Below are 26357 nucleotides of genomic sequence, written 5' to 3' on the forward strand. Positions count from 1 at the left end.
ACTTGATCTTAATTATGTAGATATTGATGATCTTATGCTTTGTACTGTTGATGAAATGACTTATTAAATTATGTTTATATAAAATTATGTAAAATTATATTATATATTTAATCTCCAACATTTTGCCAGGTTTTTGAAAAGTTTATTCCAAACTCCTACCTTTCATAATTCAAGGAACCATGGAAGTGACTTTTTAAAATTCAAGCTCAATTAATAAGAGAAGAAAAATTATGGATTTTATTATTTAAATTTTGAAGTGCTAGACGATAAAAATCCACCAAATTTTGATGAAATAAATTAACTGGTTGGGGAAAATAGTCCTGAAAATTGTGCTAGGTATGTGTAGGGCACAACACCCAGCCTCCTCAGCAGCTGGTATGGGGTGTCCCCAGGGAGCACGCAAAGGAGAAAGCACATGGACAAAGACATACTTGCTAAAATGCTTCGCCATACACAATTTAAGAATTCAAAATCAAGACAATTAAGTGTATTATCTCATACCTTCCCCCTCAAAATAAACAAATATTCTCAAATAAAGAATCTATGAGAACAGATACTCTTGTACATTACTGGGGCATTGTCAAGCCGGCATCAAATTCTGGACTCTAACACAGCATTACATAAAAATTCATTATAAAGACTATAGAATCAGAGAGTTTACAGTTGGAACATAGCCTTGGATCCAGTATTCCTGCTTTAAAGAATATAGTCCAAGGAAGTAATTTGGAAGAGAAAATCCCACCTCTACAAAGATAACTGGAGCTACACTGGCTGGACCAGTAAGGAAACCACATTATAAGCCCAAGTGCTCAGTAACAGCAACATGAGGAAGTAAATTATGATATCACTGATTTTGTTACTGCACATGACAAACATGTGTTCTTTTTTTTTCACATATGGAAAATATATATGAAATACTGTCAAGCAACAGACACAAGGAAATACACATCTCTTAACAATGTTATTGATGAATTTGATAGGGCAGAGAGTCTTAAAAATGTTGAAGTCTTATATGTTACATCTTATTTTATGGTGAAGACTGATTTTTCAATAAAACTAAGATGAAATTATTTGAGGTGAAGATTCATGTTAAACATTAAATTTTTCCTCTTAATTAAAAACATTAATTATAAAAGAAATTTATCTTTCGGACACTTCAGTTTTATAAACTAAATGTTACTAAGTGAGTATTATATAAATAAGATGAATCTCTTATAGAAGTTTTAGTGGGAGTTACAAATAAAATTTGTGGTTATTTTAATCTCAATTAGCACATTTCACCAAACAATCATACAATAAGGGCTTCCAATTATGAAGGACCCAGATTTCAGACTAAAACAATCGCAGTCATTGAGGATTCTGATCCTCAAATCTTTAGTATTTTCCTAATTTTTTCCTTTCACTTATCTCTGGGTATTTTTTATATCTAGGTTTACAGCTGACCCTTGAACAATTCAGGGGCTAGGGTCACCAACTCCCTATGCAGTTGAAAATACATGTATAACTTAGAGTTGACCCTCTGCATCCATGGTTCCACATTCACGGATTCAACCAACCTCCTACTGTGTGATATAGTGGTATTTACTGTTTAAAAAATCCACATATAAGTAGATGGTACAGTTCAAACCTGCATTGCTCAAAGGTCAACCACACATTCTTTGTCCGTTATAACAACTGCAAGTATTTATGCCTAGTCTATGCACTGTCTTTTCACTAAATTCATGGTCTCTTTAGTCCTGCAATTATTTTTTATTCTAATGTGTTCCATTTATGAATCTTTTCTTTGAGAGTTTATGATTTCAGTGTCTAGTTTCAGAAAACACTCCTTCTTCTGAGGTCCTAACGACATTCTCAGCTATTTTCTGCTTGTTGTTCAAAGTTGTGCTTTGCACACACATCCAATGCCCTTGTGACTTACATGGCATTCTGTAGAATAGCCGTTCTCCGGCGCCATCATTAGTTTGCAAGTATTTACTATCCAAAGACCAGTCAATGTGCGTGATGAAACTGAGCGACTTGTTGCATTCTCCAATTTTCTTATATCGCTGGGCGACGGCATAGACATCTACTGGGCCGTCGTTGGATCCCACTGCCAGATAAGAACCGTCTGGAGAAAATTTCATTTCATGAATGACTTCTTTTCGATCTTTGATATGGACTACTTCTGTCATATCTCTGTAAGAATAAAAAAGCAAAATGATAAGCAGTAAATCTAGAAATAGGAACCCCAAGTCATGTTTTACAGATTGTGTGCCAGAGAAAAAATTACTTAGAAAAGGAGAGAAAACCTACAGGAAGCAGACAATTAACTTCTATGGAAAGATACAAAATATTATTTAGTTCATTATTTGTAGAAAAAAATTAAACATTTTAAATAATATTTTGGGCTTCCAAAGTAAAAAAACAAAAAAAATTTAATGAAATGCATCTTGCTTTCATGTTCCATTATATACATTATTTTTCCCTAAAATTTTTTATTTAAAAAAATGGTGTTTGAAAATTGTTTTTAAAACATCAGAGAAAGGCAAAATATATCAAGGTTAATAGAAAAACAAACCACCTTTTTTATACTTTAAGAACAAAAAACCAGTGACTGTTAAGCTTGATGCTTATTGTAAAAGGAGCAAGTCCAAAAAGCAGAAGAGGAAAATTGCTTTTTTAATGTTAAATTTTTATGTTATTATAAGTTTCACTATGAAAGTCAATAATGCATACACTGAATCACTGGAATATTCTGTATTCTTTCTGATCAGTTTCTGGTAAGAATTTCTGCCCTTACATGAAAGCTCACTGAGATTTTTTCCTACAACTATGAGACAAGATTAGGACTAGTAGGTCCCCTGAGCTAGTAACAATGCCTTTATCAACTCCAAAATAAACTGAATGCATAAATAATGCCAAATACTTGCTTACATATAATAATTCCTCCTACCTACTATAATTTATTAATGTATCATTATAGTTTGCCATAATGTCACAAAATAGGTGTGGGAGGAATTTTTTTTTCTTTTTTTGGCTTGGGAAATCCATCAAAAAGAAAAGAAAATTTGGTAATTAGCCATCTTTTCACACATCACTAAGCAAAGAAAGAAAATGTTGCCCACCAATTTGGTAATAAGTTACGTGTGGCTGGTAATGAGAATTTCATGTAATAAACCACACCAAGAGCATTTTCCAAAGCTACATAGAATTTGCTGCGTGTGAGAGATGCAGTATTTAATTTACAGCTGCATTTCCTTTCTGTAATCACAAAATGTTTAAGCCAAAGAACAAGCAGTGTGTGTTCAGAGGAGTTACAAGAGTGGGTCATAATTTTTGTCCAGTAGAATACAGGATGTTAATAAATATGAAGTGTTCCATTTTATTGCTGATTATAGGTGAAAGAGCTTTTACTCAAGCTCACATCTAAAAATCTGGTGCTGTTGGAGGGGGTTGGCTTCCTTCCTTCTCCCTCATTTCTCCCTATTACAAGACCGTATCACTTATCTAAAACCCCTGGGACCAGATGAGCTTGAGAGTTCATTATCCACTGAGTTTCAGAATGGTTCACATATGTAACAACCCCAGTAGGAGCTAGGGCAGCACCTCTTTGGAACACATTAATATTTTTGCAGCAAATCACACGATACATGATTATTCCTACTAATAATTAATATACTTACAAACAATCTCACAACAGTTCACTGGGTCAGACTGTGCTGCCAAGTAAGTGACAAAGAATTTGGGATTTTCAGAGCATCTGGATTTTGGAATTACATGTAGGGGATTGTCAATCTCCAGCATTCCTATTTGAGAGAGTAAATGCCTTTTTCCGAAGGTCCTGGCATACATCATGACCGGGAAAATTAATTTCAACAAGAGTATCTCTAGTACCACCTTCAGTATCAGTACGTGCCTGACTCGGAGAACAATGAAAGAGCCGTCCTTCATGCCCAGGGCCAGCTGAGATCCGTCAGGGCTGAAAGCGACGCTGCGAACTGCTTCCTCCATGTTGCAGCGGGCGATCAAGGCGTGGTCCGCCAGGCTCCACAGCCTACGCACAGTTCCAAGTAAAAGACAAGACAAAACAACTTCTCACAGTCATCAGCCAGCCCAAGGCTGGAGGCCAGTTCACTGCGACAATAACAAGAGAAAACCCAGTTACCTCGCACCAGTGTCCTTCCGCTCCCGGCATGTCTGGGAATCTGGGAAGGGGTTTAGTCTGTCTTTGGGTTATTTTCACCACTCAGAATACCCAGCAAGAAATATAAAATGAGAAGAACATTTCCAAAGGTTCTGAGATTCATAAAATAAGGAAATTTTCAATACTCCTTCACACAAAACTGTACTTTTCCCTTTGGAAATTAAACATCGTTCTTTCTTTATACCAACAGTTGTTAATAACATCGATAGGATAAGAAGTACCACCAGGTGCTGTTATCGGTAGTTTTTTTTTTTTTTAATACAAGTACTCCTCTAGTAACTGTGTTACGTAAGCACGAAGAGATTGAAATACACATTCCATTTGTTGGCCTCCTGAGCAAGAAAAAGTATCTGAGATGGAAAAGAATGAATGCTACCCCTGCATAAGATGTTCCAAAGCTCGCTGTACAGTCACATGCTGTCACCCCTCACAAGCTCCCTGGGTGCCCCACTGCCAATGGATCCCCTCCTGGGCAGGGTCGGGGAATACTTCAGTGTCCCTGGCTGACGAGCACAGCTACTGCTGGAGAAATGAAGGTCAAGAGCAAGAACAAATAACATAGTTTTCAGCAGCTCCTGGACCACCTAATCCAGGCACCTTAAACTGACAGAACACAAACTAAATATTTGAAGATACAAGTAAGGGTTTACACGTGAGTTACAATTGTGGTATCTGACCTCTCTGTTAGAACTTTGCAACAGTCTTCTTTTAACATGAACACAGTATCTGCAAGGGGGACTGAGGATCTAAGTTGTGTGATAAAAAGGCAAGACAGTCAACTGTGGTGCAGTTTCTCTAAATGCATTCTGCCATCAGGAGGGAGGGAGGGATGCTCCTGACAGTGCAGGGCTGCACAGCCAAGTTTGCTGACCCCTTAGGCAGCCTGCACTCCTCAGCCTAAAGCTTAAAGTATTCTTTCAACACCTTGTCCATTATTCATGATCTCATGCTGTTTTCAGCCTTGTACTATTTTAAGCAATGTGAGCTTTGCTTTTACTAGCATGAAGAAAACATCACTCCTCAGTAAACTGCACTCTCCTTATAAAGCCACTGAACTAATCTTTCATAAGAAATTATGACTTATACCCTTCCTAAATTTCAATCCTCAGTGTAAAATTCCATTTAAAGAGTTAGCCAAATTAATGGTTAAGGAGAGCAATACAAATTCTGGCAGCAAGGACTCTTTGGGGATGTTTGCAATTCTGAGACTCAACACAGTTGTTAAAATACAAAAGCCAAAGACTTTCTTGAAATCCTTTCTATGTGGATGGGTATGAATTCAGTTTCTCAGGTGTCTGAATAGCGTGGCAGCATCAGTTTACTCAGAGTAACAGACGGAAGAGGAAGAGAAGAGGAGGAAGTGAGTAAAGAGAAGTGGAAGCCAAATAAACATTTATGTCCCACGAAGAGGCAACTGTAGCCATTTTCATGGATTTTCAGACAGATGAGGCTTTAGTGCTCAGGAAAAACCAAAAAATGGATTTGTTTTTGGATTTATGCTTTACTAATGAGTATCTTGATTGCATTTTGGTTAGATTCACAAACATACAAGGGCGGGGGAAGTGCGGAAACCCTTCCTCGGGTTTACAGTGCTCTACTGTAGCTCTTCAAATCCAGAAGCAGTCAACAGTCAATCGACTGATCAGTCTCTTCCTCTCACATCGTGGACTCCTTCTGGCCTGCCTGCTGTCGAGCACATTTAAAGCTCAGTAATAAACACGAAAACCATGGAATCAGGGCAATACTCTTCATCTCACACTTAAGTCCTACGTTCAGTCCTTCAACAGTCACAACGATATTGGAAGCCTAATCATTTGGCTCATCTTCCTAATGTGGTGCCCTCAGATAACAAAGGATCCATAAGCAAGAACCCTTGAGGCCCTCACAAAATGCCATTTTTCCTTAGGAACCAGCAAACTTCCTTTGATTTGAGGGCACTGCTCAAAATTCCACGCAAGAATTTACATAGAATTAATGGCTCATGTGCTGAAGACGACTGAAAAATCAGAATTTCAGTTCTGTTGGTGATGAATGAGTGTCTGTGACTAAACTGAGGATGCTGAGTGACTCAGCTGGGACATTGCTGTGCAGCCCCCGACAAGAAAATTGACCGTATCACAGGTGACCACACTTAGCTCACACCTTCAACAGGAAGAGACCTGGGGCCAGTCTAACCAGCAGTAGTGTATTTTCACTTCTAAGAACAATTTCTTGACTTAAGATGGAGCCAAAGAAGGAAAGCAACAACAAAGTGCCAAGAAGTCAACTTTTGCTGAGTGAAATGTCTTAGCATTCTGTCTGGAAACTGTGCGGTTCTGCACTGTGGGTTAGCCTTCTCTTAAAGGAACAAGCAAATTGGGGCAAAATCAATCTGTTATCCCAGGGAGGTCAATGCAGTAACGGTGGCCACTGCCGGGCCCTCACCTGACTGAGCGGTCATCACTGCCTGTCACTGCCAGCGGCTTCTTGGGGTGCAGGGCCAGAGCCCAGAGCTCCCCTTCACAGTGGCCCTGCAGGATCAGCATCGGCTTGTCCCGTTCCCGTACAATCACTTCGAAGATCTCGCTGTCCTGGGTCCCTGCTAGAAGTCGGTCTGCTTTCCAGCACACACTCCGGATAGAGAGGCCTAATGAAAATGAGTAAAATGAAAGCGTTATCTCTACACCACCTACAAATAAAAGAAAACACCTAAAGTCAATACTTTGCCACCAGGGAGCATCTAAGGCCTCACATTGGAACAACGCCTGGGGTGGAGGATCAATCCCACAAATCGTTCTGTGTTACTGACCGTTGCCTTCAGTCTGTTGGTTGCTGCCCCCACCCCTTGTGATCTGTTCTGTAAAAGAGTGACTGCTCTTTCCTGCCTGACTTAGGGTAACTGTTTTTACAGCAGGGTGTATTTTAAAGACTACATCTAAAGGTGAATATGAGACGAGGGATTGGTCTTTATGAACACCTAACCTTCTTTGAAATAATTTCCTTCTGATTTGGCTATGGAAAAGTTAATCACGTCAATCTTTAGGAAGCTAACACTGTAATAAAATTACACGTGGGTGATACTACAGAACAGTTAATTATATTAGCCAAGTTTAGTATGTATTTGATTTGAACCTAGACTCATTCCACTGGATAAACAGATGCACTATGTCCCAGAAATATGCAAATGAAACTCTAATTCCAGTCTCAAAATACCAAACATTTGAAGATGTTATTCTTCAGTGACTTAAGAATTTATGGAATCTTCTCTAAAAGCACAGTACTCCTTTTAAATCCAAACTTCCACCTCCATATTATTTCACCCTCTCTAAGCAGAGCCTCACTTGCCTGCCTGGGTTTTGATCTCTTGAGCTTCTTGCCATCTGTTCTGTTCCTCACTGGGTACATTATTCATTTACTTAACGTAGCAAATTTTCTCGTGTCTGAATTAGAAATACAGAAGCAATCTCACTTCCGTAACTACTTTAAACTACTTAAGGATGTGATAAGCTTTGAGATCTGAGCTGCATCCCCAGCGAGCTTTGTTTTTGGCATAGAGAGTACAAGAAGTCAGAGCACCTGGACTTCAGTCCTGCTCTACATCTCACTGGCCCCACACATCAGGGAGAGTCCTAGTCTCTCTGGGGACCAGTTTTTCTCCCCATAAATGCAAACCATAATTACAGAACCCATGTAATTTATCATCCAAATTGGGATCCCTTTGGAAGTAAAAGTAGGCACTAAAAATAATTAAATTTACATTTTTTTGAAATATTTATTAACCAAGAAAGAAGCTTTACTATTTTGAAAGATCTATTAAATAATTCCATTAAAAATATTTTTAAATCTAAACTTATAATTACTTTACTGAGCCTTCTTTTTTGGGGGGTGGTAATTAGGTGTTATTTATTTATTTAGTGGCTGTACTGGGGATTGAACCCAGGACCTCGTGCATGCTAAGCACGTGCTCTACCACTGAGCTATACCCTTCCCTTAATTACACTTTACTACAGAACGAAAAGTCGAGGACAGAGGGATGAATAGGCATACATACAGAGGATTTTTAGGGCCATGAAACTCTGCAGGACCTGTAATGGTGGTTACATGTTATTATCCATGTATCAAAACCCACAGAATATTAGACCAAGAGTGAACCCTAATGTGAGCTGTAGGTGTTGGGTGATGATGTGTCTGTGTAGGTCCACCCGTTGTAACCTACTTATCATTCCGTTGGGGATGTTGATGGTCAGGCAGGCTGTGTGTGTTTGGAGGCTGGGGTATTTGATAAGTCTCTGTACCTTCCACTCAAGTTTTACTGTGAACCTAAAACTACTCAAAAAATAATAAAGTCTATTTTAAAAAATCCAGGACAAATGTTAAGCCAGATGGGATGCTGAGATAACAGAAGGGTTAACTGGGGGTATGTGAACTTTAAATTCTGAAATTCTTATGTTAACCAACTTCTTGCGGTCTTAAAAAGCTCCAGTGAGATAATGCATTTAGTTACAAAAAAGTACTTTTTTTTTTTTTTAAGACACAGGGCTGTTACTACATGCGATAACTCTTTACTCCTTGCTCTGAATTCATTGTTCTGTGTCTTGAAATGGAAGGAGACAGCACACAGGCAGATTTATTATTCCTGCTGTGAGGAGTAAGCAGAGATACCTTGGCAACGGCTGGTTCAGGGTCAATCACTTAAAATCCTCCACTGCAAACATCACAACGGGCTTTCAAGGTTGAAAAGGACAGATTGTGGGGAAGGCAGTCAGGATAAGATGGCAGGTGGACAGGGCAGGAAGCTCAGCTGTGGAGGAAACCATCCTTTTGCTATTGTCTCCTTCTTATCTCTTTCCTCTGCCTTCTCCGGTTAATTAGTTACTAATTCACTAATTAACATATTCCTGTTTCCTCTAGGAGGGGGATGAACTGTTGTCTCCCCAGCAGGCTTTGTATCATCTATAATGTTACTATTGAAAAGGTGTAACACTTTGTTCTTCAGAAACAGTAAAGATGAATATTAAAAATATTCCAACACTGGCAAAAAAAAAAAAACCACCCTCAAATAACTTACTTGCTTATTATATTTAGTTTGTTTCCTCTCACTAACATCTGTGAAAACAAGCGTTTTCTCAGTTTTATACACTGCTAGATCCACAGTGGTTGGCAGGTAGTACATGCTCAATAAGAACTGCTGAATGAATAAAACAAAACATTAAAATCACAAACATTTCTTGAGTCTTTGGAGACACCAAGAAGTAAGAGACAACATCCCCATCCTCAATAAAAACATTCACAGAAGGAAGGGTCTAGTCATTCATTTATACAAAAAATTTTATTGAGCACCTACTACATACCCAAGACTGAAGCCTGAGCAGTGAACAAGCCAGACTTTATGGAGTTTATATGGAGTTTACATTCTAAGGAGGAGCCAGACATTTGTGAGCAGATATAGACATGCTAAAATCTACTAAAATGATATATGCAAGAATATACAATAGGGAAAGGACTGTCTCTTCTACAAATGGTGTTGGGAAAACTAGACAGCCACGTGCAAAAGAAACATACAAAAATAAACTCACAATGGGTTAAAGACTTGAACGTAAGACATAAAACCATAAAACTCCTTAAAAAAAAGATGGGCAGATGATCTGAATAGACTTTTTTCCAAAAGAAACATACAGATTGCCAACAGGTACATGAAAAGGTGCTCAACATCCCTAAGCATCAGAGAAATGCAAATCAAAACTACAGTTAGATATTATCTTCTACTTATTACAATAGCTATTATTTTTCTTAAAAAAGACAAGAAATAATAAGTGCTGGCAAAAGCGTGGAGAAAAGAAGCCCTTATACACTGTGGGATTGTAAACTGGTGTAGCCACTACAGGTACCAGCATGGAGGTTCCTCAAAGATTAGAAAGAGAACTACCATATGATCCAGAAATTCCACTTCTGGATGTTTACTTGAAAGAAACAAAAACACTAACTCTAAAAGATATCTGCATCCCCACATTCACTGCAACATTACTCACAATAGTTACAAGATGAAAACAACCCAAGTGTCCTTTAATGGATGAGTAGATAAAGAAAATCTGATATATACAATAGAGTATTATTCAGCCGCCAAAGAGGAAATCTTGCCACTAGGGACAACATGAGTAATCCTCGAAGGCATTATGCTAAATGAAGTCAGAAAAAAAAAAAAAACTATTGTATGATCTCACTTATATGTTGAATCTCAAACAAACTCACTCACTCACAGATACAGACAGCGGATTAGTGATTGCCAGAGGCTGGGGATGGGCAGCAGGCAAAATGGGTGAAGGTAGTCAAAAGTACAAACTTCCAGTTATATAGCAAATAAGTCCTGGGGATGTAACATACAACATGATGACTATAGTTAGTAACATTGTACTGTATATTTGAAAGTTGCTAAAAGAGCACATCTTAAAAGTATTCACCACAAGAAAAAAAATTTGTAACTACGTGTGGTGATGGTTATTAACTAGACTTATTGTGGTCCTCATTTCAAGATAAATATATTATACATATATATACATTATATACAATCATTATGTTGTATACCTGAAACTAATATGTTGTATGTCAATTATTATCTCATTAAAAATGATATATGCATACATGTATACAGCTATATATATAATTACATATTTCAGCAGTGTGTCATATTTTAACTACTATCAAAATATTCAAACCATAATCCCTTTATAATTTTATTGACTGTTCTAAAGACTCACCATTTCGAAGCAGGCCTGGCACCCACGTCTCCACTACAAGCATGAATGTGCCAATTCTCCCCACGGCCTCTAACAGTGTGTCCCAACCCATAGGCCTTAAATGGCTTGAAAATGGAAAATTTCTCCCAAAGATCCAGCACTGTATTTGGTCCAGTGGACAAACATTTTTTCTTCCCATCATCCCCACTATTTTTTAACTTCTTGTTCGGGGAACAAATTCAGAAAGGTCAAGAATATTATAACAAACAAGCCATTACCTGGAATTGACAAATGTTCACATTTTTAAAATATCTGCTTTGTCTTTAAGACACTTAGAACAAAGAAAAACCTTCCAACTCAGCCAAGGCTGATGAAGCAGTCAAGCCACACAGCAACAAGCTGTGTTCTCAGACTGCATTCAGGGAGTTCTTGGATTCCTAAAAGAACCTCAGGGGCCCGGCAAGGAGAAATGAGAATGGGAAATGAGAGGCAAAAAGCAGAGTCTGGAGATCCCACCCCGGCTTTTCCCTCAACAGCTCACCACCTGCGTTTTATAGATTTCACTGCAACTAACCAACGTAAGGGAGAAGCTTTACCCATGGCAAAGGCAATGAAGTTAAACTGATAAGGATTATTTCTAAGGATGGGCAGGAAGAGAAGGAGAGAGAAATAGGGGAGGAGCTGTTACATTTTCATTGTTTACAACATAAAGCTAATGAGCCCTGAACATTTTCTCTGGAGACCAACTCAGGCTTTCCACAAATGCTCAGTTCTTCAAACAGATAAATTGGATTTTGTCACATCAGACAAATCGACCCCAGGGGTCTACCTATTGAAGATACACAGGATGCGAGGCCACTCTCACTTCCAAGAGAACCAATTAAAATAGGGAGGAAAAAAAATAAGAAATAAAATAGTGATGACTTCCTGAGGACATCTCAGTGGGCATTCAAGTTTCTAAAAAGTGTCCTGTTTTCATCATGTCTAAACCTAATTGCGGTTCTGCATGCAAGACTGCCGAAGAGCACTGCCGCGGCTCTTGTGGGCACATTCTGGAGACACCCTGATGAGTGGCAGCTCCCTGAAAAGGTTCTGACAGTATTTCTGTTCTCCTGCCTTTCCACGCTTGGTTTTAACTTCTCTGGCACAAATGCAGAGAACAGTAATGTAATCATGGTTTCCCAGCCAGGCTTGCCAAGGTGACCACTACACTTAGAAATAATTAAGCTGTCTTGGCTTCTTTATTGTCTGCTCTGGGAGTCAGAAAAATATAAGGTATTATTTGGAATACAGTTAGACGTCCACCAAGAGCGAAAAGAGAGCCAGGGAAAACTATCCTAATTGTTTTAAGCCGCAGAAATTCTCTTTTCTTCTGAAAAAGACTTGTGGAGACTTTTGACAGTATGAACTGAAGGCTGAATTTTGAATTGGTGACGGGTCCACATTTTGGGGACGGTGGCCTTCTCATGCCACTGTGCTGAGAAACGTGGGGCTCTGGCTTGTGCTTGGTCCAGACAGCCAGCAGATGGCAGTAGAGAGCAAGCACCCACCTCAACATAAAAATCCTCTAAGGCCAAGACCAATTTCTTGCCAGCCCTTTCCAGGGGTTTTACATTCAGACGAGAGTGGGAAACAGAATCCTTTCAATCTTCTCTGTGACAGTCCTAAAACCTGGGCATGGGGTGGGGGGATCTAGTCCCTGACTACCACGAATATCAACACAGACCTAAAGGACATTGCTTATTCTCTACTAGTTCATGGTGAAGTATACGAGCTGGATTTATACCCCAGCTACATGACACGGCAAGTATTTAACCTTTCAGATCTTCAGCTGCCCATCCGTAAACTGAAGAGAATGACAGCACACTTCACAGCACTGTTACAAGGACTCAATGCAACTGACCCAGTGCCTGGCACTTAGGATATTAATCAATAACTAAGTTGTTATTATTTTAACCAGCAGATTTCTATTAAGTTCAGATCTCAACGGAGAACAACTTGCTGTGCGTGTGTGGTCAGATTCCAAACCTGGGAAGGGTTAGCACCAGGAGCTGTTAAGTTGCTGCATGTGTTAAGTCTCTTAGTTACTTCCGGTGTTACAACTTATTTGTTGTGTTTGCCACCATTTTGATACGCTAACAATGTTGACCCTCAAAAGGAAAGGCCATGGTCTGACACACAAAGAGAGAACTATGTTGGGAATAAAATGGTTTTTCCCCCCATTATTTGGCCCAAGAAGGGAAGACTGGTAGCGGGCAGGGGTTGGTGCTTACTAGTGTTCTTCAATGTGGTGCACCAAGGTCTGATATATGGTGAAGGGACAAGAACAGTTGCTCCAACCCTTACTGTCCATCAGAATCTACATGGGAAGTGTTTTTAAAATATGGATGCCTGGACCCTACTTAGAAATTCCTCTTAATTGGTCTGAAGTGGGGCTAGGAATATTTTTAGCTCCTAGGGCTGAGAACCACTTGTTGAGAACCAACTATCAAGCTGTTCCCAAGCGAGTGTGTGTTCTCAGACTTTAGTCAGACTGAAAATTCAGATTTCTAGGCTGCATCACCAGGTGATTCTAACGCCATGGTTCTTTTGCCACATGTTGGAAAAGTTTGCCCTAGTGGATTAGAAAGCCCAACTCCTGATAAGCAGATGGCCAAAAATAAGTGCAACTTCAAGAAATCAATCTGAGTCAAACAAGCAGGTCCTGTAAATGGGCAGGAATGGTCCTCCCAGACACTCCCCGGCTCTGCATCCAGAGCTGTGCACATATGCCCGGAAAGGCTTGCAGCAACTCAGGAGGGGGCCCGCAGACAGCACCGGGCCCTAGGTGGGGACAGTAAAGGTTTGCTGAATAATGAGGAAGTTACAGCATAGACAGTTGACATTATTTGCCCCAAGTCCCAGAGTGAGCAGGTGACAGAGATAAAGTGAGGATTCAGGCAGTACAAGTCTGGCGCAAACTGTCTTCCCCACAAAGGTATTTCCCTTCTCTGTGCATCAGGACGTGAGAGAGATCATCCCAGAGATCAAACCAGACAAGGGGATGGCCTTCTACAGCCTGACCTTATTAAAGGTGCAATACTAAGGAGCACCCCAGGTGAAAGATGATAAAGGGTGAGAGGGAGAGAGTTCACTCAGATGAAGAGGGAGTGCTGGCGAAGGGTATGGAAAACATAGCAGGGACCCCCCCCACACTTTCCCTCCCCTCAGGAGGCGGTGCTTGAGGTGCCCAGGGAGCCTGGAGGTGGGCCAGGGGCTCTGGTGCCCAAGGGTGATGCTGAAGGCAGAGTTTGGAATGTAAAGGAAACAAGAGGGAGGGAAGATGTTCATCTCTCCAGGGATTTGGGAGCACAGATGACTGGAGGAGAGGACTGGCCTTATGATTTGCAGAGCCCAATACAAAGTGGAAATGTGGGACCCTCTTGTTAAAAAATGATTAAGAATTTCAAGGTGACTCCAGCAAGCACTAAGCCAAGTGGAGTGCCTTGGGAGCAGGGGGCCCTGTGCAACTACACAGATCTCATGCCCTGAGGAGCCGCCCTGCCGGGGATTCCCAGGGCTGTCGGAGGAGAAATGGGCTCCTGCACACAGAGTGCTCAGCACAGAGGCTGCCACAGAGCTGGCCACCAGCCCCGGGAGCTGCTCCAGGAGAGCCACACAGCCTCCGCACAGGCCGGGCAGGGGCTGCTCCCACACCGGTCTGCAGCATGAAGTGCCCTCGCCTGCTGCTCCTGTTTACCAGGGCTCCCTGCCTGAGCACTTCCAGCAGAATGCACAGATACTCTTTACTAAATTCCTGGCTGTTTCAGAATCCACTCCACAGGATCCCAAATCCCCTAGCCTCAGGAAATCAGAAGGACCCACACAGCCTAACTAATGGGGCTCCAAAAGACAGAAACACACTGCCAAGCCCACGGCCTCCACCCCAGGGAAGGAAGGCCCAGGCTGGTTTTTATAGGCCAGCCTGATACGAGTGTTTACAGGGGAACCACTACCAGAACAACTGACAGTCAGCCTCTGCTTGTCACCCTCTACACGGAGTCTGAACAAACGTAGCAAACCTCCCCCTCGCCGGCTCCACGTGTTCCTCCGCAGGGCCTCCACTTCCTCAGAACAACAGTGATGCAGGAGGCATGGCCCAAAGGACAAAGGTGAGCAGATAGGGAGAGAGGTGATGGAGGCGATGGGCACAGAAGTGAGCAACAATCACCCAAGGGACCAGGATAACAACAGAAGGTGTTTGATTTGTTTCTACTGTCAACAAGCCTGTTTTCAGATTTGAGAGCTGGTCCATTGACCTGTCTCTACCAGGGTTTCTCAGCCTCAGCACTGTTACATTCAGGACCAGATAATTCTTCATCGACGTGTCTCTCATTGTGAGATAGCAGGATGGTCAGAAGTGTTCCCAGCCTCTACTCGGGAATGCCCTCCCAGGTGACCATCAAAAATGTCTCCAGACAATGCCCAATGTCTTCCAGGGTGGGTAAAAGCACTCCTGATTGAGAACCACTGGACCAAATGATGATCAACGTACACTGAGGAAGAAAAAGGGTAATACGAAGAATGGGTAGTGGATAAGGTCACCTGGGCTCCCACCTCTAATCTGGCCCCACTCCAGTCTGCTCTCTGCTCCAGAGCAGGTGGAGCCCTGACCTTGACACTCACCCTGCCTAAGTCTTTTTCTGACCTCCTATTGCTGGTCCGTGGGGACCAAGCCTGAATACAGCAGTTATCTGTCCCTCCCACTGCAGCCTTGTCACTGTCACTCTGCACCCCCATCACACAATACACCCTTCACCCAATACACCCTTCACCCATGCAGCCATCTGTTTCCAGGGCTCCTGCATGTGCAGGGCACTGTTCTAAGTGCTTGGGAGGCATCGGTGAACAAAGAGACTCCTGCGCCTGCAGAAACAGAACAGCCATAAACATAACAAACAGGTAAACTACACTGCTTGTTACAAGATGGAAAGAAGGTCTACAGAAGGGGATCCAGGAGCACCTGGGTAGTGGAGGCAGAGTGGGTTGAGATTTTAAATAAGTCATCAGGGCAGCTCCACTTAAGCAAAGGCTTTAAGGAGAGGGGGCGCTAGTTATGCAGATCCCTGGGAGAGTGCTGCCGGCTGACAGAGCAGTCAGCTGGGGAGCCGAGTCAGAGGTGAGATGGGCAGCCTGAGCCCAGGGCAGGGCAGAGGGAGGGAGACTCGAGGGGGAAGGAGCTGGGGGGCCATCCTAAGGACTGAGACTCTTCTGAGGAAAATGGGAATGGTGGCAGGGTTCTGAGGAAGTGTGATCTGGCTCTGGTAAATTCTGAACACCTCCCTCCTGATGCCATTCTGAGAATGACTGCAGCAGGGACACGAGCTACAAAGCTACTGCAGTAGTCTGCGTGCGAGACGGTGGTTCCGATCAGCAACGTGCAAGGGTGCAGCAGAGATGGTGAGCGGGTTAAGAAGGGGCATCTCTCATCCTTGAGACTTCAGCCTCCTACTCTTGCTCAACGCTGAGGGAATGCTGCTTGACCTAATGCAAGGTATCTTTGGATTCAGAGCTTATAGTTCATTAGACACAGCAACAATTCAACAAATATGTGTGGAAGTTAAAACAGACAAAAATCTACAACACAATTCCTGAAGCATGTTTTTATGAGCCTATCCAGTTCCTTGGCATGTATCTGACACTTAGTACATGCTTAATGAATGGATAAACAAATGAATAATGCATCTTATACTGAGTGAATAATGTACTCCTTTAGACATAATCATTTACAACCATTAACTTAGAGTATTTCATTACCATAAATGTAACTCATTTTGATTACCTTGCTTTTAAGAATTATTTTTGGCTTTTATTGCCACCACTGTAAGTCATTTAAGCTTCATTATTTTACCTAAATCATAAATTTGTTTTAAAAATGATCAGACTCAAAATGTACTTTCGTAAAGTTTGGTATGAGACTGGAGTTAGAGCCCTAATACTACAGTTAGCTTGATACCAATGGACCTGAGCCTCATTCTACTCACCCAAAAGGTTATGAATGCCACACACTGATGTCCAGTGTCTCTCCCAGCTTGAAAATTTAAATTTGTATGTCTGGAGGAAACTCTAATTTGACAAGATACATCTACCCCAATGTTCATAGCAGCATTATTTACAACAGCCAAGACATGGAAGCAACCTAAATGTCTATCAACAGGTGACTGGATAAGGAAGATGTGGGGGGTGTATACACACACACACACACACACACACACACACACACACACACACACACACACACACACAGGAATACTACTCAGCCATAAAAAAGAATAAAATAATGCCATTTGCAGAAACATGGATGGACCTGGAGACTGTCATACAAAGTAAGCCAGAAAGAGAAAGAAAAATACCATATAATAACACTTACATGTGGAATCTCAAAAACTGACACAAATGAACTTATTTACAAAACAGAAACAGACTCACAGACATAGAAAATAAAGTGGTGGTTACCAGACAGGAAAAATTGGGAGTTCAGGATTTGTAGATACTAACTACAATATATAAAATTGCAAGGTTCTACTGTATAGCACAGGGAACTATATTCAATACCTTGTAATAGCCTATAATGAAAAAGAATAGTAAAAGTAATATATACATATATATGTATAACTGAATCACTATGTTGTATACCAGAAATTAAGACAACATTATAAACTGACAACACATTAGTTAAAAAAAAAAGAAAAGAAAATTCCAGAATTTGATATTCTCTGAAAAATGTATCGGATGTCTACCATCCCACATATCTAAAATTCTCTGGGGTAGGTACATTTTGGACTTCAGAAAATTTTGGATCTTGAATTCGTGTAATAGATCCAATGGAGTCTGGGGCAGAATTGTGAAATCAAGTATTTCTGCAGTGAAGTATATGAACAGTCACACATATGAAGACAATAAACAGCCTCATATAAGTTTAAGTCAGGTTTTGCTGCCAAATTAGTTATAAAAGTATTCTGGGGAAAAAAAGAAGTTGGACCCTTACCTTACAACATATGTAAAAATTACCTCAAAAATGGATCAAAGACCTAAACATATGAGCTAAAACCATAAAATATTTATAAGAAAATATAAGGGGAAATCTTCATGAAATTGCATTTGGCAATCTTTTCTTGTTATGACACCGAAAGCACAGATAACAAAAGGGAAAATAGATAAATTGGATTACATCAAAGTTAAAAACTTTTGTACATCACCGGATGTAATCAACAGAGTGAGAAGGCAACCTATGTAGTGGGAGAAAATATTTACAAATCATACATGTGATAAGAAGTTAATATGCAAGATATATAAAAAACTTTTACAACTTGGCAATAAAACAAAAAATCTGATTTAAACATGGGCAAAGGACTTGAACAGAAATTTTTCCAAAGATGATACACAAATGGCCAACAAGCTTATGAAAGATGCTCAAAGTCAATAATCATTAGGGAAATGCAAATCAAAACCACAATGAGATACCACTTCACACCTATCAGAATGGCTATCATCAAAAAAGCGGAAAGTAAGTATTGGCGAGGATGTGGAGAAATTTGAACACTTGTGCTGTGCTAGTAGGAATATAAAATGGTACAGCTGGTATGGAAAACAGTATGACAGTTCCTCAAAAAGATTAAAAATAGAAAAATCATATGATCCAATAATTCCACTTCTAGATATATATTCCAAGGAACTGAAAGCAGAGTCTCAAAGAGATAGTTGCACACCCAGGTTGACTGCAGCACTATTCACAACAGCAAGCCAAGTATCCATCAACAGATGAATGGATAAACAAAATGAGGTATACAATGAAATACTATTTAGCCCTAAAAAGAAAGGAAATTCTGACACATGCTCCAACATGAACCTTGATGACTTATAGGGAGAGAAGTAAGCCAGTCACGAAAGAGCAAATACTACATAATTCCACTTCTATGAGGAACCTGGAATAGGCAAATTTATAGAGACAGAAAGTAGAGTGGTGGCTGCCTGAGGTCGGGAGGAAAGGGGAAGTTATTGTTTAATGGGTATGATGCTTCAGTTTGGAAAGATGAAAAATGTTCTGTATATGGAAGGCTGTGATGGCTGCACAACAATGTGACTGCACTTAATGCCACTGATATGTTCACTTAAAAATGGTTAAGGTGACAAATTTTATTATGTATTTTTTACCACATTTTTAAAAAGTTGGTTGCTCTCATAAATGTGTACGTGCATATGTGTGTGTGTGTGGGGGGCATTCTGAGTGTTTTGACTTCAGAACTGCAGAGGGGATCCTGGACAAATTAGGCTGTTGGTTTATATCATACGTTGTTACCGACAAATGGTTAGCAGACTTACTAGTCAGCAAACATCTAGTCACTCACAAAAGTTGCTTGTCACTGGCGTAAATAAAATACTACTATTCTATTGATTGAGGAATGGTCCTCCTGGCTCATTAAGTCCATTTTCTTTGACTAAGACCTGGGGAGAGAGGCCAGGGAGCCCTGAGAATCAGCTCTGGCCCTACAGATTCTTGTTGATGTGAGAATGACCTGTCTACAAGCTGGTTCACCCTCAACTTAAAGTAGGGTTAATTGTTTTCACTGGAAGTCAAATGTCTTACTTAGCTCGAGTTTGACTATAAAGATGTAAGAAAACTGATTAATAACATCTCTCTACAATATATCTGAAATACTGGGTTTTTCCCCTGATTTTAGTGTTCATCTTAGTTAATCTAAAAACTATTCAGCAATTAATATTTATCAGAAGATGCAGATATATGTAAATCTTATGAATATTTATATAAAACAACTTGGAAATTGCCAAATTCATTCTGTAGATCCTTTGCAAGTCTACAGGAGGGGCAGTAGAAGTTTTTACAGGTAGCATACTAAGTAAGTGTGATTGTTACAGATTCAGATTCTCAAGTTAGTAAGTCGCAGTTTCTGAATTTTTACTAATAAAGTTATAAATTTAAGGAAAACAGAATATCAGCTCTACGTCACAGGATCTGGGACATGGCCATGATTAATTCTCTTGCTAAATTTATTTTAAAAGCTGGTTGAGTAAAAGGAGAAATCACTATATTTCTACAGAAATGAATCCAAGAGTCACTGGTATACAGGCAGTGAAAATACGGAAGGCGGCTCATTCATATCAAAAAGTTCTTACAAGAATAAAACCATCCAACATTGTAGCTTCATGTCCAAATTGAGTGCAAACCAGTCCTAACACTGTTCTGCTTGAATCTGCTCCTTTCAAATGCACTTTGTTTCTATTTGGGGGCAGAGCTTGAAAGCAGAGGAAAAGTCAAGACTTCTGCAGGGTGAGGGCAGGGTCAGGCAGGATGGGGTGGGACAAAGGACACCCAAACGTCTGCCCACTGCCTTCTTCCTCCAGTTTCATCCTTTTCCCACTCTTTCTTTTACTGTCCCTTAACACACACTCTGCAAATGCTCAGAGGACTAAGGGTATGGTATTGGCTGGTTGAAGGGGAAGCTGGACCAGAAAACCCTTTAATTACTTTTAATCCTCTCCGCAAATCCCATGTATCTTTGCAGCAGGGCCACTGCTAGTACATACAGATACCTCTATGAAAATTAGGAAAAGGGGTAGCCATTTATTTTTACATACTTTTCACCTTGTATTCCTTTTATTTATGTAAACTGCCTTAAACCTTTTACGGAGTAAGATGGGGTAAGAGAAACATACAAATACAGACTTCCCCACTATATTTACCACTTTTAAGAGTTATGGGTACATATTACATGAGATTTGCAGATACTAACTAATATATAAAAAATAGATATACATACTGTATAGTACAGGGAACTATATTCAATATCTTGTAGTAACTCATGGTGAAAGAGAATGAAAATGAATATATGTTCCTATATGACTGAGCTATTGAGCTGCAAACCAGACATTGACACATTATACAATGACTATGCTTCAACAAAAATATATAATAAAATAATACATGTATTACCTTTATATCCTTGTTCTGTCTCCCTGAGATCAATTTTAGTTATTGGTTTGAAGTCAGTATCCCATAATCGTATACACCCATCTCGTCCACCAGTGGCAAAGCCTTCTTCGCAAGCATACATGCTGAAGATTCCAGCCTGTTGAGATTAAGGCAGGTAATACTCAGCGCTGCAATCATTCTAAACAGTCACTGTAGCTGGATTTGAAAATTAAAATTCAAAACAAAGTAAAAACAGAACAAAAATAAAAACAATTCCTTGTTCTCTATTCAAATGCTGGCAATAGAACAAGTAGCCATTTGTCATATCCATTTTAGCTAGATTAAAACATTTATAATAATCACCAAAGCAAATTAGTTCAACAGCTCCTTAAAATGACAATAGGTTGTGGGGGGAAAAATTCAGGAAGCCTAAATGACAGTGTAAGTCACACTTGTGTCAGCTTGTTAAGCATCATTTGAAGATGCTTCTGCACATCTGAAATAGCTTCCTAACTTAAAGACACTTTTCCACAAAGCGTGCTCCAAGAGCACACTGCTGAAGAAGATCCAGCGTGAAGATAAATTAGCTCACTAACGCAGCTGCTTTTATGAATGAAGGCCAATATTGACCTTCTTAATTATTTCAAGAGATGTTTCATAATTAGTGAAGCCAAGAAAACTGGTCTTCAATGTACAAGACAATGAAAGATCTAAAATTTCACAGCTCTTTTGCTGAGAGCTGCTTAAGCCTTTTTTCATATTCAGAGCAATAGGGGATCAATCTGGAGGCAAGAAGCTAAACGTCTGTTGAGTTTCTGGTAATGTTTTACCAAATTTCCATTTATTACAACAGGCTTTACCTTTCACATCATCTCCCCATTGTTCTGGGCATGTTCTTACAGAGCAGACCCTCAAAAGAGTTTATCAATGGCTTCTGTTTGCATTTTAGAGCCTGTGATGTGGACATGGAGGTGACCTCAGAGCAAGCAAAGTCTACCTTACTAACAATTATATAAATAACAGTTGTCTCCACTCTTGGCTCTACTCAATATACGGGCCTCAGGCCAGCAGGAGTGACATCATCCCGGACCCACTGACCAACTGCACTTTGACAACATCTCCAGGAGACTCGTAAGCACACTAAAGTTTGAAAAGTGCTGGTCTAGAAGACAAAACTGACAACGAAATACTTCTAGTCTTTAGTCAAGCTGCAGCTGATGCACAACACTAATCAGCTAATCGATCACTGAGGCAAAGGTTAATTAAGTTGTTATGCTTTTGAAATATTAATTTCTTCTGGGTGAACAAAAATAATTTGGGAAATCTTCCATGAATGTTTAGTGAGTGTTCAGCAGAACTGGCAGATCCTAAAGCACCAGTAGAAAATAGAGATTTGTGACTTTAACTTATTTAATAAGTCATTCCCAAATTCCTTGGCAGAAATACTTACACTATGTGCTCCTTGAATAGTGCGGACTAAGTTGAGCCCTTTCCAGACGTAGATGTCGCCATTTAAAGCACCAGAGTAGGTGATGTCTTCTTTGGCACATGCAAGGCATAGGATGGTCTGAAGATCCCCTGTTTTGCCAAATATCCCTCTTTTTGCAGTTAGGGCATTTCCACATAGTGTCCAAAACTAGAAAATAAGTGATTAAACAAATATATCAAAAAATAGAGTATTCTGATGCATCTCATTGTTGTTATTTATTTGTTAATGTTTCAATATTTTATATAATTTTCTATAGGTAAACTAAATACACATAATTTAACTTGTTTTGCTGTGACAGCAGAGAATTGCAAAACATTTTAACTATTAGCAGTATTAAAAAAAAAACTTGTAACAATACTTTTTAAACTTTCAAAGTTTCAAAATTCCAAAAATTTGCTAAATGTTCAATGTTCTTTTAATATAAAATGTCAGTGTTCTCAGAACTGGAATAAAATTGATGAATCAATTTTCGTTTAATTTCTTGTCAAATTATAGCACTAGTACAGGTTCACTGTAAAGAAGTTCAGAAATAGAGAAAAGTGAAAAGAGGCAAATTGAAATTATTCACAACCTCCTGTTAACATGTTAATATGTCTTCTAGGTATTTTTTGGTGTGTGTGTATATATATTTATACATATAATTTCTAACTAAAATGTTACAAATCTTCACTGTAGAATCTTTACTGAGAAATATGATTCTAAATATAAATTATATTTACATATAGCCAAATAACTGACCTGGCTTTTCAGTTTTAGTTGCATAATTTATCATATGGAAGATCATAAACATAAAACTTGAGCTACTTTATATAAGGTAGTAGGGAGATTCCCATGGTTATGTAGAAATTAAGTTTTCACTTTGACATAGTTTTTTTCAATGTGCAAACTTGTGTAACTTTGAATGTAGCTCAAATGCCATGAATGTAGCCTCTCACAATTTATAAAGACTCTTTACGTATGTTTGGTTATTTGATCTTCATAATACCCTTAAAAATAGGCTAAGGTAAATACTGTCCCCATTTAGAAGTGAGGGAAGGAAGGAGTAAGTGACTTGCCAAAGGTAAGGGTTCAACAGGGGTTTCACATGAAAAAATATTGAAATCTTGATCTTTTAAATCCAACACAGAAGATACATATAAAACAAAAGATCATCTTAAGGCAGCATCTTCACACTACAGACAAGAGGTAAGGGAATTCAAAGATAGAGAATCACATAGAATTAACTGGAATGAGCAAGAACAGGATTTGGATCAGCAGTGAGGAAAAAACTGGATCATGGTTTAGGAGAGCAGGGTTAGGTAAACCCAGGTGACAGAAAAAGTGTGAAAAGTCAGTGACAACCCTAATATTCTGTGCCTGCAGAAGAGGAAAACTAGGGGTCCTCACAGAGGAGCAAACTGAGTACTTGAGGAAGCCTTTCTGGTGGGTCGCACCATTCGGGGGGCCAGGGCTCAGGCAGCTGTGGAGGCGGTGGCCCTTAAGAAGGATGAGACAGATGTGCAATTATCTGAGACAAGATTCTTCTCCCACTAAGGAGGAAAGTGTCAGCTCTGGTGATTTGTTTCTTTGGGTATTATTTTTATGAAAAGGTGATAAACTATATATCAAAAGAATAAAGAGATCTAGGGAAAAGGCAGTCAGATATACGTTTTGGGAAAACATTAAAGTATTAACTCTGAACCTGAACAAACCATTAGACATAAACAGGTGTACATGCATGCCAAAAAACTTGCTGTTCCATGGTGATGCTTAAGGCAGACACTTCCTTCTATGTCTCCCCCTGGATGAAGATTAAAAGGAAAATAACTATTTGGTAATCATTATCCCTTTAACTTGGGATGCACACTTCAGCCTGAGTTCTTGAAACATTTCTAGATGCACAACTACAAGAGAGACCACTATCCTCAGACACAAAGATCATTCTGTAATTACCCAGTCAGATGGTACGATGTCAACATGAAACATTCCAAATAATCAAATGATTCTCTAAAAAGTCACACATAACTGTAATGACAGGATAGGTATGAGATTTTCTGCTAATGGCTAATAAATGGCTAATCTCTGAGATACTATCTCTTCTTGAGAAGCCCTTCATGTTTGGAAAACAGTAACATTAGGGTAGCAACAAACCAGTAAATCCACACAAATGAAAAGGCATTGTTCATCTTCTCCAATCTCCATTCACAGATTGTAATGCAAATTCTGTTAGAACTGGCAGGTACCTGGGAGTTTATCTGGCCCTACATAATCCCCAAAGTCCCTTCTGTCGATGACTAGAGACTGGAAAAAGATCAACCACACCCACCTGGTAGGACACCCACCTGGTAGGCTTGTTACTATACATCCAGCCAAGCAGAAGAGACGAAGCTCAACTGTTACTGTTTTTCAAGCATTCGTTTCAGATCACTGTAATTTGCCTGTGTGCCAAACACTGGGGATTTTGCAAAACCAGAAAGGATTTTACCCTAGCTACAAAAATTGCACATAGAAATATTTTCTTGGAGTGCATCAAAGATTCTGCATTCACCTTGTGACTGGAATTGATTCATTTGTTGTTAGGCAGCTTCGGGGGGGAAAAAACTGGGGATCCTGGAAGTGGATGTAGAAAACACAGATAGTGAAAATAATTTGTTAAAGCTTGCTGAAATTTGTTGTGGATTTCCTTCTAACCAAAACTAATAAAGAATGGCTGGATGGGCATTTGCAGATTCCTCTATTTGAGGCAAAAATGCTTGCTTTTGCTTAGAAAAAAATGCCTAGGTCTGCTAAAATACAATTAACATTTAACAGGACAAGTGGCTCTTAGTGTTTTCAAATGAAGTTCCAGGGTTTTATCTGTCTCCGCTTTTAGAACTAACTGATTAAGTCAGAGTTAACCAAGGATGGAAAGAAATAGGGAAGAAGCTGGAGAAATCTATTAAAGTAGATAATCTATTATTTTTAGTAATCTGGTTTGTGTAGGGGGGGGAGGGATTAAGCCAAGACAGATCATTAAAGAAATTTCTAAGAGAAGAGAGCTCGACAAAGGGAGTCAGAGACTAAGTTTAAATCTTACCTGAGCCACAATTTTTGTGGTCCTAGCAAATGGGAAAAGAAATTAATAATATTGGGCCCTTACTGGCTCCATATGCTGTTTAATGTAACTCTTAATAAATTCAGGAGGTAGCTATCACCATCCTATTTTTTTCTTTTTTTTTAAGAAAGAAATTCAGTTTCAGGGAGATAAAATAGCTTTCCCAGAATCAAGTAGAGGGAGATAGAACCAGGATTCAAAGCTAAACAGCCTCCTAGGTCTTGGTTTCCTCACTGTGAAATATGCAGGTTGGATGATGGCTCCCAGGCCTCAGCTTTGTTTCTTTTTTTTGTTGTTATTTATCCTTACCCCAGTCCTATACCACTAACTTTTGTAACCTCATAATATGCTTTAGTAAATAGCAGTGCATGTTCCTCTTCATTATCCTTTATCCCAAAGTTTTTAAGTTACTCTGACGTTTATCCTTCTAGATTAACTGAGAGTAACTTAAATGGAAATATTGTCAGATAACAAAACTTCTAAAGATTTTAATTGAACTTGTATTAAACATAAATTAATTTGGAGAGAAATGATACATTTATAATTTTTAGACTCCATGTCCAGAATCAAGGTTGTGTCTCTCCATTTGCTCAAGTCTTCTTTTCTATTTCCCTGCCAAGTTTTATACTATTCCTTACATTAAGTCTTGCATATCTGTTATATTTATTTCTGAGCATTTTATCATCTGCCCCTTTCTAACCATTCAGTGGGAATATGAGACAAATCATGAAAAACTAGACTAAAAGGTCAAAAGAACTGGAAAACAGGAGGAGTTGGTTGGAGGAGTAACAGAGATATCGACTCTGTTCATACAGAATCACATCATGTTTGTAGCAGCAGAGATCCACGCATGCTCTATTCAAGCAAGTAAGCCTTACATTCTCTTATTTCTGGACTTTAACTCATACGATCTACAAACCTACAGACAG

At 39.5% G+C, this 26357-nt stretch overlaps 2 protein-coding genes across 7 annotated transcripts in view; both read right to left on the minus strand.

The window, feature by feature from the left end:
• The window catches only part of EML6 (EMAP like 6), a 111177-nt gene extending 109017 nt beyond the window's left edge, over positions 1 to 2160 (minus strand). For all 6 annotated transcript variants that reach the window (XM_072937721.1, XM_031675661.2, XM_072937722.1 and 3 more), the window contains exon 1: positions 1919 to 2160. In XM_072937721.1, coding sequence (XP_072793822.1) covers positions 1919 to 2123 — 205 coding nt within the window. In that variant the 5' untranslated portion in view covers positions 2124 to 2160. The remainder of the gene's footprint in view (positions 1 to 1918) is intronic.
• LOC140685998 (echinoderm microtubule-associated protein-like 6) overlaps positions 2125 to 26357 on the minus strand; it is a 29581-nt gene continuing 5348 nt past the window's right edge. Inside the window, exons 4-8 of the mRNA XM_072938389.1 lie at positions 22317 to 22502; positions 20888 to 21023; positions 6608 to 6809; positions 3892 to 4033; positions 2125 to 2175 (exon numbers count right to left, since the gene is read on the minus strand). Of these exons, the coding sequence (XP_072794490.1) occupies positions 2125 to 2175; positions 3892 to 4033; positions 6608 to 6809; positions 20888 to 21023; positions 22317 to 22502 (717 nt within the window). The remainder of the gene's footprint in view (positions 2176 to 3891; positions 4034 to 6607; positions 6810 to 20887; positions 21024 to 22316; positions 22503 to 26357) is intronic.

Source organism: Vicugna pacos, chromosome 15, assembly GCF_048564905.1.
Source record: "Vicugna pacos chromosome 15, VicPac4, whole genome shotgun sequence".
NCBI classification, from domain to species: Eukaryota; Metazoa; Chordata; class Mammalia; order Artiodactyla; family Camelidae; genus Vicugna; species Vicugna pacos.